The sequence below is a fragment of the Scyliorhinus canicula genome, chromosome 13, assembly GCF_902713615.1.
Source record: "Scyliorhinus canicula chromosome 13, sScyCan1.1, whole genome shotgun sequence".
Classification (NCBI taxonomy): Eukaryota; Metazoa; Chordata; class Chondrichthyes; order Carcharhiniformes; family Scyliorhinidae; genus Scyliorhinus; species Scyliorhinus canicula.
This window is the reverse complement of record NC_052158.1, coordinates 35,500,154-35,513,649: the sequence shown is the minus strand read 5'-3', so window position 1 is coordinate 35,513,649 and position 13,496 is coordinate 35,500,154. Positions and strand designations below refer to the sequence as shown.

The window sequence follows — 13,496 nt, the reverse complement described above, 5'->3', positions numbered from 1 at the left end:
GCACACATACATATTCACTCAATCACTCCCATAGGCACAAATACATATACACACGTCTCCCACAGATACACATACATAAACACTCAATCATTCCCACAGAAACACATACATATACACCACTCCCACACAGACACACATTCCTATACACTCCATCACTCCCACAGACACACAGACATATACACTCAATCACTCCCACAGACACACATACATATACGCTCCACTCCCACAGACACACATACATATACGCTCCACTCCCACAGACACACATACATATACACTCCACTTCCACAGATACACATAGATATACATCCTTTCACTCCCAGACACACATATATATACACTCAATCAATCCCACAGAAACACACACATAGGCACTCCACTCCCACAGGCATGCATACGTACACACTCAATCACAGCCACAGACACACATACATGCACACACACTCAATCACTCCTACAGACACACATACATATAAACTCAATCACTCCCACAGACACACATACATACACACTCAGTCATTCCCACAGACACACAGACATATACACTCAATCATATCCCAGACACACATACATATACACCACTCCCACAGACACACATAGATATACACTCAATCATTCCGACAGAAACACATACATATACACCACTCCCCAAGACACAAATACATATACACTACTCCCACAGACATACATACATATACACTCAATCACTCCCACAGACACACATACATACACACTCAATCACTCCCACAGACACACATACATAAACACTCAATCACTCCCACAGACACACATACATATACGCTCCACTCCCACAGACACACATACATATGCTCTTCTCTCCCACAGACACACATCATATACATTCAATCACTCCCACAGACACACATACATATACACACAATCACTCCCGCACACACACATACATATACACTCCACTCCCACAGATACACATAGAACATAGAACATAGAACGATACAGCGCAGTACAGGCCCTTCGGCCCTCGATGTTGCACCGACATGGAAAAAAAAACTAAAGGTCATCTAACCTACACTATGCCCTTATCATCCATATGCTTATCCAATAAATTTTTAAATGCCCTCAATGTTGGCGAGTTCACTACTGTTGCAGGTAGGGCATTCCACGGCCTCACCACTCTTTGCGTAAAAAACCCACCTCTGACCTCTGTCCTATATCTATTACCCCTCAATTTAAGGCTATGTCCCCTCGTGCTAGCCACCTCCATCCGCGGGAGAAGGCTCTCGCTGTCCACCCTATCTAACCCTCTGATAGATAGACATAGATGATACACATAGATGATACACATAGATGTACATCCTTTCACTCCCACAGACACACATCCATAAACACTCACTCACTCCCACAGACACACATACATATGCTCTTCTCTCCCACAGACACACATCATATACATTCAATCACTCCCACAGACACACATACATATACACTCAATCACTCCCGCAGTCACACATACATATACACTCCACTCCCACATATACACATAGATATACATCCTTTCACTCCCAGACGCACATACATATACAATCAATCACTCCCACAGACACACATACATATACACACTCAATCACTCCTACAGATACACATACATATACACTCAGTCACTCCCCCAGACACACATCCATATACACTCCACTCCCACAGACACACATACATACACACTCAATCACTCCCACAGACACACATACATACACACTCAATCACTCCTGCAGATACACATACATATACACTCTCACTCCCCCAGACACACATCCATATACACTCCACTCCCACAGACACACATACATACACACTCAATCACTCCCACAGACACACATACATATACACCCAATCACTCCCACAGACACACAGACATATACACTCAATCACTCCCACAGACACACATACATATTCACTCAATCACTCCCAGAGGCACACATACATATACACTCAATCACTCCCACAGGCACACAAACATATCCACTCAATCGCTCCCACAGACACACATTCATATACACTCAATGGCTCCCACAGATGCACATATGTATACACTCGATAGCTCCCACATACACACATATATATACGCTCCACTCCCACAGACACACACAGGCCAGAATTCTCCGGCTGTTGCGATTCAATGTTCCTGTGAGCAGCGCAGACCCAGCAGTGGGTTGACCAATGGTGTTGGGGTGGTCACAATGGGAAATCCCATTGACAATTAGTGAGGAGATATAATCCCGCCACCAGTGAATGGCGCGGCCAGGAAACACCCAGTTTCTGCACGGAGAATTCCACACTTATTCACACACACACACACACACACACACACACTGTCACACTGACACCACGTGTCTCACTCACTCATACATACACATGTACACACACGCTGCTACACACTCTCACTCATTCACACACAGTACACCCACACACACAAATACTATGTCCCACACTCTCACTCACTAACCGACTCACACACACATTAACACGCACACACACCAACTCTCTGACTTCCCCTACACCCTTTGTCACTCCTGCACATAATCACTCTCTCTTCTACATTCATTCTCTCACTCCTCTTACACATAAAATCACACACTCACTCTCTTACCCGTAAACACACACATCACACATACACACACTCACACAGGCACACATATAGACACACTCATACACAGACACACGTACACTCACACTCAGATACACATATAGACATGCTCATACTCACACACAGACGCACACACACATGCACAGGCACAGATAGACACACACATACTCACACACAGGTACACACACATACATGCGCACATAAATGCGCACACACACTCATGCAAGTACACACATATACACACGCACATGCCCACACACAGACGCACACACACATGCACACACTAATTCACAGGTAATTCACACACTCATGCACATACACACTTATAAACACACACATACTCACACACAAATACACGCATACGGACACACCCACACTCACGCAAAGATACAGGTATAGACACACCACATACTCACACACGAATGCACAGACACACACATACCGACAGATAGACAGACACAGGCAGGTCCTGGACGTCTCTCCCAGCTAGTTTGCATTTAACCCCTTTGTAAATTCTAAGAGGAGACCAGAATATACAAATGAGTCTCAGCAGTTATGCCACAGCCCATTCCAACAAGGGAAAAGTTACTAAGGGAAGAAAATTTGGTCATCCCCGCGTTTAACTTGACATTTCGTTTGAAGCAAATTAAATTACCCTTTCATGGGCAGAAGAGCGGAAGGGAATAATAATTCAATTAATCGCGCTCTCAAGTTCGTAACATTCATTTAATTGAATTATTCAGTAATTATTTAATGAATGTATATTTTGTCTACTCGTCCTTTGTGTTGGCTGATTGGAATGTTCATACAATGCAATAGGCTGTCATATTCCAGGAGGATGATGAGTTTAGTCTTTGTCCGTCGGAACTGGTCAGAATCTTCCGGAGCTCCCATCGTGTGATCAGCTGCGGCCCTATTGTTGGTCCAGCATCACTGTCCATTTTTAAAAACAGAGTTGAAAGAATACAATACGGAAGGCAAACTACAATTTTAAAGTTTCTTTTGTTCAAGCATTCTCGGCACAATGTAAAAAGAATTCCAGAATAAAAAAACGATCGCTTCAGGAATGAAAGATTGGAAAGACCCATCTGGTTTACTGATGCTCTGCTGTTTCATTTATTCGTTCATGGAATGAGGGTGTCACTGGCTATGCCCCTCCCTAATTGCCCTTGAGATGGTGGTGCCGATGACCTTTTGGCAAGGATATCCGCTGTCCTTACCTGGTCCGGCGTACATTTGTCTCCAATGTGGTTGACACTTAACTGCTCCCTCAAACATGGCCGTGCAAGTTACTCCGTCTTCAAGAAGGCGGTTCAAGACCAACCTCTCAAACAATTGGGGATGGTCAGAATGCTGGCTTTGCCATGTACACCCATGAATATTTTTTTTTAAAGAAGCACTGGTTGTTTCGGAGACTAGAACTTGACTGTTGCAGAAAAAAGACACCTAGTCGAAGCTTTTCATCTTTCATCCATCAGGGAAAAATGAAAACTTTGTGTGAGAAGAGGATGCTGCCCGATTGGCAAATGAACCATGATTGGTGGGGCATTGCCATGGAGGATGCACCAGTTGATGGTGACTGACATGCATTGTTTGAAAATTTAAACCAGGCAGCTTGACATTGATCGGTCAAGGAATTGCCTCGAGGAACGACCCAGCGGATGGCTGTCACTTATTTAGGTTCACCAAAACAGGCGCAATGTGTGTACATGTCCTTTCTGTCTGCAAAGAATGAGGCTCAGTGTATTAATATATGTAGCAACCAATACACACAAATGCATTCTTTTCCCATATGGTATCAAGTTGTTGTTTATCCCTGATGTCGGTATTCTTGCGATTGGCCTGATGCATTCAAGACGAAAAGCTTCGACAAAATGACATTTTCAAAAAATATGGACGCCCACCCACTACAGGCCTGGCCTTATTTCTGCCTCTTGCTGATGTTACCAGGCCATTTTGCACGTTTGCCATGGGTTTTCACGGCAGCCATGTAATTAAACCTAACTGTACATTTCTTGTTGTGTTTCAGCTGTGCCAATGACTTGACGTTTAAAGGCTACAAAAGCAGTGATTCGAGGAAACAGCGTTTCAGTTTCCACGTGTTCAAATTCCAGTCCTTTCCGCAAGTCTATATATTCTGTGACCTTATCCTGTGTCACGAGAACCACTCTCCCAACCGATGCGAGCAGGGCTGCGTCCCGTCGAGAAGGAAACGGGACCTCCGAGCTATGGAGAGTAAAGTCAAGTCTGCTCGCCTCTCCCAGGGACCCATAGTGTTCCCTTCAGGCCTGTTGGGTGTGTTGCCTTTCCCGCCTTTTGCTCGTCTGTAACGGTTTCCTGCAGCGGGTCGCGCGTGCTCGTAGGTTAATGCACGACTTTGTATATCCGCTACTTTCCCTGACTGTGGCCTAGAAATTGGGGCGTCCCCGTTACTGGGTGCACAAGGGCTCCAGGGTGCAATCCCCGCCCCTGAAAGCCAAGGTCCGAGGCGCCGCGATGTTGGGCCTCGGACCGCACCCCCTTGGAGCGGGCAGGTTGCACAGAGCTGCCGGCACAGCTGAACAGAAGATCAGCCCAGTAGCACCTTAGGTAAGTGAGCAAGGCTAGCCAATTGGGCTCGGTAATGGGTGGAGTATGCGCTCGGGAAACTTTGGGTTTTAGGCCTGAGAGGGTGGGAGATTGAATCAGGAAGAGTCAGATATTGGATTGGGAACCGTGAGGATTGGGTCGGGGAGAGTTGGATGATTGGATCTGCAATTGTGGGCAATTGGATTGGGAAAGATGGGAACATGAGTTCGAGAGGGTGGGTGATTCAAAATGTGGGAAGGAGCATTCACGCCAATGCAAGCGCCAGGCAATGACCATCTCCCAATGAGAGAGGATCAAACCATCTCCCTTGATAATTGGTTGAAGTATCAGTGGGGGAGCATTTTGCAGCGTAACTCTCTTTGATTCAAGAATGTTCTGGAAAGGACAAGGATGGGCCTGAGATCAAAGTTCTAAACTGGGGAAAGGCCGATCTGAATAAGATCAGATGTAATTTGGCCAGGGTGGATTGGAAGCAGACACTTTTAGGTGAATATGTGACAGAACAGTTGGACGCCATCAAGAAGGAAATAGGGAGAATACAGGACCAACATTTTCCAATCGAAAAAAGGGGTGGGACCAACAAATCCAGCTGGGTATCAAGGGAGATACAGCACTGGATAAGAAGAAAACGGGAGGATTATGGCAGATAAAGCTCAAAACAGGAGAAGCCCTAGAGGCATATAGAATGTGCAAAAGGGAACTTAAAAAGGGCTTAAAAATTAGGAGAGCAAGAAGGGACATGAAAGGATACTCGCAATTAAAATAAAGGAAAATCCTAAGTTGTTTTACAAGTACATTCAGGGTAAAAGGATAACTATGGAAAGAGTAGGGATCATTAAGGACCACAGTGTGTGGAGCTGGAGGATGTAGGCCGGGATCTAAATGAATACTTTGTGTCGGCGTTCACTTGTGAGCGGGACGGTGTGGGCCTAGAAATCAGGGAGAATGACTGCAACAAAATTAAAAAGATTAACATAGAGAGGAAGTTCTGAGTGGTCCGGCAGGTTTAAAAGTAGACAAATACCCAGGGCCAGATGAAACGTATCCCAGGCTGTTGAGTGAGACAAGGGAGGAAATAGCAGGGGGCTGGCAACAATTTTCAATTCCTCCTGGGCCACAGGAGAGGTGACGGAGGACTGGAGTTGTGGTACCATTATTCAAGAAGGTAGCAAGGGATAAAACAGGAAGGGAGGAAGGGATAAACCAGGAAACCACAGGCCACTCAGTCTAACCTCAGTGGTGGGGAAACTATTGGACGCTATTCTGAGAGACGTAATTAATCTGCATTTGGAGAGGCAGAGATTAATCAAGAACAGTCAGCATGGTTTTGTTACGGGGAGGTCATGTCTGACCAACTTGATTAAATTTTTCAAAGAGTTGACCAGTTGTGTAGATGAGGGAAATGCGTTTGACGTAGTCTACTTGGACTTCAGCAAGGCTTTTGATAACGTCCCACATGAGAGACTGATAGTGAAGGTAAGAACCATGGGATCCAAGCAAATTTGGCAAATTGGATCCAGAATTGGCTGAATGACTGGGAGCAGAGGGTGGTAATCGAGGGGTGTTTTTCTTACTGTAAGCCTGTGTCCAGTGGGGTACCGCAGTGATCAGTGTTGGAGCCCTTGCTGTTTGTGATTTATATAAATGATTTAGCCATGAATTTAGGAGGGTTAACCAATAAGTTTGCGGATGACACGTAAATTGGTGCAGATGATACGTAAATAGTGAAGAGTAAAGAGGATAGCCTCTTCTCATTGAAACTTACAGGATACTGAGCGGCCTAGTTAGGATGTGGAGAAGATGTTTCCACGAGTAGGAGAGGTGAGAACCTGAGGGCACAGCTTCAGACTAAAGGGACAATCCTTCAAAACAAGTGAGGAGGAATTTCCTCAGCCAGATGGTGGTGAATCTGTCGAACTCATTGCCGCAGAAGGCTGTGGAGGCCAGGTCACTGAGTGTCTTTAAGAAAGAGATAGATAAGTTATTGATTAATAAGGGGATCAGAGGTTACGGGGATAAGGCAGGAGAATGGGGATGAGAAACATATCAGCCATGATCAAATAGGGGAGCAGACTTGATGGGCCAAATGGCCTAATTCTGCTCCTATATCCTATGGTCTTAAATTACAGGAGGATATAGATGGGCTGGTCAGATGGGCTGATCAATGGCAAATATAATTCACTCCGGATAAATGTGAGGAGATGCATTGGGCAGGACAAGGCAAGGGATTACATGATAAACGGCAGGACCCTGGGAAGCACCGAGGGTCAGAGGGACCTTGGTGTGCATGTATATCGGTCCCTTAAGGTAGCAGAGTAGGTGGATACAATGATTAAGAAGGCATACTTGCATTTATTAGCAGAGGGATAAGAGCAGGGAAGTTATGCTGGAACTGTTTGAAACATTGGTTAGGCCACAGCGAGAGTATTGTGTTCAGTTCTGGAATCCACATTATAGGAGGGATGTGATAGCACTTGAAAGGATGCAGAGTGGATTTACCAGAATATTGTCTGGGCTGGAGAGTTTTAAGTATGAAGAGTGATTGGATAAACTGGGGTTGCTTTCCTTGGAGCAGAGGAGACTGGGGGGAGGGGGGCATGTTGAGAGGTATAACATTATGAGGGGCATAGATAGAGTAGACAGGAATAAACCTTTCCCCTTGGTGGAGGGATCAATGACCAGGGGGTTTAGATTTAAGGTCAGGGGCAGATGGTTTAGAGGGGATGTGAGAAAAAACCTTTCACCAGAGGGAGAATAAGGCAGGGAGAATGAAACGTGCTGACTGCAAGGGTGGTGGAGACAGAGATCATCATAATATTTAAGAAATATTTTGATGTGCACCTTGCAATGCCATGACATACAAAGCTATGGGCCAAATGCTGGAAAATGGGATTAGAATAGTTAGGTGGTTGTTTTTGACCAGCGCAGACATGATGGGCCGAAGGGCCTTTTCTGTGCTGTAGACCTCGATGGCATATCCATATCTGAATTATCCATTATCATCCTGGAGATTACCATTGACCGGAAACTGAACTGTACTAGCCATATTAATGACTACAAAAGTAGGTCAAAGGTTAGGAATCCTGTAGTGAGTAACTCACCTCTGACTCCAAAAGTCTTGTCCTCCATCTACAAGGCACAAGTCGGAGTTTGATGGAATACTCCCACGTGCCTGGATGAGTGCAGCTCCAACAATAATCAAGAAGCTGAACACCCTCCAGGACAAAGCACCTGCTTTGGGTCAGGACCCATTCACCATCTCCAGAATTCACCCCCTCCACCACTGATGCACAGTTGCAGCAGAGTGTATCATCTACAAGCAACTCACCAAGGCTATGTCTGTGTGGAGTTTGCGTGGGTTTCACCTCCGCAACCCAAAGATGTGTCGGCTAGGTGGATTGGCCACAATAAATTGCCCCTTTATTGGAAAGAAAAATAATTGGGCACTCTAAATTTATTTTTTTGAAAAAGTCACATCCGAGACTGCAGCAGTTCAAGACGGCAGCTCACCACCACATTCCCAAGGGGAAAGTAGCGATGAAAAATAAATGCTGGTCTAGCCAGTGATGCCCACATTCCAGGAAATAATTTAAGAAAAGATTTGGGATTTGGAAGAGCGGTTGATTGGGTTGGGAAGGTGGGATATCGGATTAGGAAGGGTGGACACTGATTTGGAATGGGGACGATATTGGATATGGAAGAACAGGCAACTGGATTGTGTGTGCTATTGGGTTGGAAAAGGTCAGCAATTGATTCTGGAAAGTTGTGGGAAACTGAAATGGGATTGGGGGAGCGTTTGGTTTAAAGATTGTTGGGTGGTTGGGTCAGATTGATTTGTGAATGGATGGGATATTGGATCAGGAATGGGTGCAAGATTGGATCAGGGGAGGTAATTGGGGCAGGAATGGCTCGGATATTGTACTGGCAAGCGCGGAATATTGGATTGGGAAGAGCAGACACAGGTCAGTGGGAGCATCTTGAATAGGGAACGGGTTTGTTATTGGATGAGTAGCGGGACTTTTTGATCGGGATGGGTGGGTTACTGGGTCGGGAAAGGGCACGATATTGGATCAGGAATAGATGAGTGATTGGGTTGGGAGTAGGTGGGGTATAGTATCAGATGGGTGGGATAATGATTGGGGAATGTTGGATGAATGGGTCAGGGAGGGTGGGTGGTTCCTGAGAGATGACTGGGTTGGACGCAACAGTGCCAAGTGGGGTTAATGATGATCGGCAACATGAGAGAAATATCTGCCATCCCTGCTCCTTCAGGTAAGTATGTGCTACAAACTGCTCTGGTTAGTCAGACCTATGTGGGACTGCCTGTGGTACCACATATAGACCTGACTTTCCTGAGTGCAGTCAGCACCTACAACCTCAAAGCTAACCAACCATTCAATGGGACTTCAGACAGGACATTCTGCAAATCCTAAAGCAAGCTTCAGGCACTGGGATTGCATGCTAATATTTTTGACCTTCATCAATATGGCGGGCGGGGCACTTATGGTTTGTCATGAGCCATGTGGAAAGGATAAGAGGCCACTTTAGTGCCTGACAAACCAGACTGACATTGTTGAATTCATGAGCTTTTTGGTTTTAATTTTTAAACTTTTTTTAAAATTCTCCTTTAAAATTCTAATTCATAGTCTTTAGAATCCCAACATTGCAGAAGGAGGCCCTTTGGCCCATCAAGACTGCACCAACCCTCTTAAAGAGCCCACCTTGGCCCACAGCCCTGCCCTCATCCCTGTAACCTAACCTGCACATCCCTGGACACCAAGTGACAATTTAGCATAGCCAATCCTCCTAACCTGCACATCTTTGGACACTAAAGGGCAAGTTATCATGGCCAATCTACCTAACATGCACATCTTTGGACTGTGGGAGGAAACCAGAGCACCTGGAGGAAACTCACGCAGACACGGGGAGAAAGTGCAAACTCCGCATAGACAAGGCCGGAATTGAACCTGGTGTTATGAGGCAACAGTGCTATCCACTGTGTCACCAAATCAAAAGATCTTGCTGACCAGATAGATGAAATTTTGGCAGCGGTGGGATTTGTACCCTTGCCTCCGCAGAGACTGGAGCCTAAATCAGGTGCCTTAGACCACTCGGCCACACCACTACCACAAGAAGCGAGTGCTAACTGGTTGGCCACTTGGTGTCCACTTGCTGAACAGTCAGCAGTTTAGATTGTTGTTCTGTTTACAACTGGTATTCTCGCGATTCTGTCCTAAAGTGTGCAAAATAAAAAGCTTCTACAGCATGCCTCTCTTTTTTAAGCATTGCTTTCCCTTATAGCCAAGTTGCCGAACCATCACCGTGCAAGACTTAAGATAAGACTAAAGTTGGCCCTTCCACCCAATCCTGTCAGTGTTGTGATGGGCCCGATGGGTTAAAATTGCTCCCCGACTCTTGACCTAAATATCCACTTGTCGTATTTCCGCCTAACGGTCATCCTCACGTTTAACCTGACCTTGCGCGTGAAAGGTTTGTCACGTTGTGAAAGAGATTATTAAGAAAACGAGCCCCTGATAAAGCAGCCCAGGGCTGCGGGACAACCTATGTAGGCCAGCGTGTTTGACTGAGATGGCAGCTTAATCCCTGTGTTTCCCTCTTGTGTAGGAGGCCGGGGTAACTCAGAGCGGAGAGAAGGCGATTTTTACAAGTACATCTTCGGCATGTTGTCGGCTGCTTGTCTGACTCTGGTCACTGCTCTGATCCTCCAGCGGAAATACTACTTGCGGCAAAACTGAACGATTCTTCTGGTTGGATGCTCAGCTGGAAGGGAAATCTGTGCGAATGAAAACTAAGTGCAAAATGCTCCGTATAGTCTTAGTTCCAACAGCTGTAGTCACTAATATTCCCCGTAAGGCCCATTTGAAATTCCCCTAGTCTTTGACATAGGGCTGGACAGCTAGATTTTAGATTGTAAACCGCTTTGAATTGTGAAGAATCGATCAAGGCCTCTTGGATCGTGAGCATGACCTGTAACCTTTTGACTCCTGCATACCTTGTGATTTACCTTTCCCCCAGTAAAGAAAAGGCACTAATCTTCTAAGAACAAAACAGTGTACAAATTAATTCAAATTGTTTATTTTTTGATTAACATAAATTTGCTAAGGCCTGAATTTTGCGTTCGGCTCTGCCCGAAATCGGCGCGGCGGGGGAGGGACGAGGGCACAGAGGTGAAACCCACTCCCTCCCGAGATTGCATTGTTAACGCGCGACATTCTGCTGGCTGGCCAATTACCGACCACGCAGTGTGAAAGGTGCTCTGCAAAAAGGCTGAGCCTAGCCAGGAAGGGTGGCAGGAGGTGAGAGAAGGGAGCGTGCGGCCTGGTGCGTCCAATGTGCTCCCTCGGACATGTTGGACTTTAACCTGGTGCTGTAAGACTTCTTACTGTGCTACACCCTCGGAGGGGTGGCGGGGGAACAGCAGCGGCAGAGATAAGCATCTCAAGGAACTGCTGACCCGCGAAAAATAAATATTGATGTTAAAACTCTGGTGCGCATGTCTGGGCAACACAATCAAACACGGATTTCAGTCCCAGACACATTGGTTAATCTATTTCCAGCCCCCTGACCTGTCACCCGCCCTGGATCGAGGTCGCAGCAAAAATGCAAAGGCTGCCTGTCTGATCAGCCCACCCGCCAACCATAAAGGCAGGCGGGCAGCGTAAAATCTCAAGTCCAGTTCCTCCTTGAATCATTTAAATTGGCTCCTTGACTGTCAGCCGAGGCACGGACTGAAGTGTCGCGACTGGTGTCATCTCGTGCGGTTTTACCAGCTTGGCGGATTGGGCCAAGCAACGTAAAATTCTGGCCTAAGCGTTTTAGTGAATGATAGAACTGGCTGATTGCTACCATTGCGAAGGAAGCTGAAAATCGCTCTTCTGATTGCTCTGCTCTTGACGTTAATTGCCTGTGCATTCTACCAAACTGAATTAAACTGAATTAAAGCCTTCATTGCATCCAGCCTTTTTGTCTAACGTGTCCAGTTGTCCTTTACCAATTTGCAGTGGCTGGCCTCGGAAGCAGGTGGTGGCCAGAGATGAGCTGAAGCTGCAAGTGGAGCTGTTAAGATGCCCAAAATTGCTCCGCGGTGCTGTAAACACTGAAGACATTCAACAGGACAGGCATCAGCTGGAGGAAGGGATAAAAAAAAATCATCTGACGCAGCAACATATTAGTAGCAGGATTGGGCAAATCCACACCTCAAACCTCCTTCACCATTCCATAAGGCCATGGTTGACCTGACTGAGGTCTCAGACCCACTTTCTGCCCTTTCCTCTGTAACCCTTGGCTCTCCTGTCAATCAAAAATCTGCCTAATCAGCCTTTAAAAAAAAACATTTAATTAAGGCATTTATAATTTGATAATAACAGTAAACGTAACAAATACAAATATAAACATAGTGCAAAGACCGCCTCCCTCCCTCAGAAGTTCCACCTCCTCTAAACAATAATCTAACCCCCCCCCCCCCCCCCCCCCCCACCTCTGCAGACAGTTAGTTTTGTCCAAAGAAGTCGACAAACGGCTGCCACCTCCGGATGAACCCGAGCATTGACCCCCTCAGGGAAAACTTTCTTTTCTCAAGTCTGAGAAACGAAGCCATGTCACGAAGCCAGATCTCTGATTTCGGGGGCTTTGAGTCCCTCCATGCTAACAATATCCGTCTCCGGGCTACACAGGAGGCAAAGGCCAAGACTTCAGCCTCTCTCACCCCCTGGACTCCCGGATCTTCCGACATTCCGAAAATTGCCACCCCTGGACTCGGCACCACCCTTGTTTTTAAAACCGTGGACATGACATCTGTAAACTCCTGCCTAAATCCCCTAAGCTTCTGACATGCCCAAAACATATGAACATGGTTTGCTGGCTCTCCCGCACATCTCGCACGCCTGTCCTCTATCCCAAAAAACTTGCTCATCCGGGCCACCGTCATGTCTTCCCGGTGAACAACCTTAAACTGAATCAGGCTGAGCCTGGCACATGATGAGGACATGTTGACTCTGCTTCACGCATCCGCCCAAAGACGTGCCTCTATCTCCCCCCTCCCCCCCCACCCCCCGCAGCTCATCTTTCCATTTGCACTTTAGCTGCTCGGTCTTTGTTTCCTCCGACTCCATGAGTTTTTTATAAATATCAGCAACCTTCCTCTCTCCCACCCCCGTTTTGGAAACTACCCTGTCCTGTATCCCCCGTGGCGGTTGGAGCGGAAAGGTCGAAACCTGCCTTCGCAAAAAAATCCCGTACCTGCAGATATCTGAATCCATTTCCTGCT

The 13,496-nt window shown here is 46.3% G+C and overlaps 1 protein-coding gene across 1 annotated transcript in view; it reads left to right on the top strand.

Moving 5' to 3' along the window:
• The window catches only part of LOC119975405 (IgGFc-binding protein-like), a 33,080-nt gene extending 20,904 nt beyond the window's left edge, over positions 1–12,176 (top strand). Inside the window, exons 7-8 of the mRNA XM_038815017.1 lie at positions 4,650–4,915; positions 10,835–12,176. Of these exons, the coding sequence (XP_038670945.1) occupies positions 4,650–4,915; positions 10,835–10,965 (397 nt within the window). The 3' untranslated portion in view covers positions 10,966–12,176. The remainder of the gene's footprint in view (positions 1–4,649; positions 4,916–10,834) is intronic.
• Positions 12,177–13,496: the final 1,320 nt, after the last annotated feature.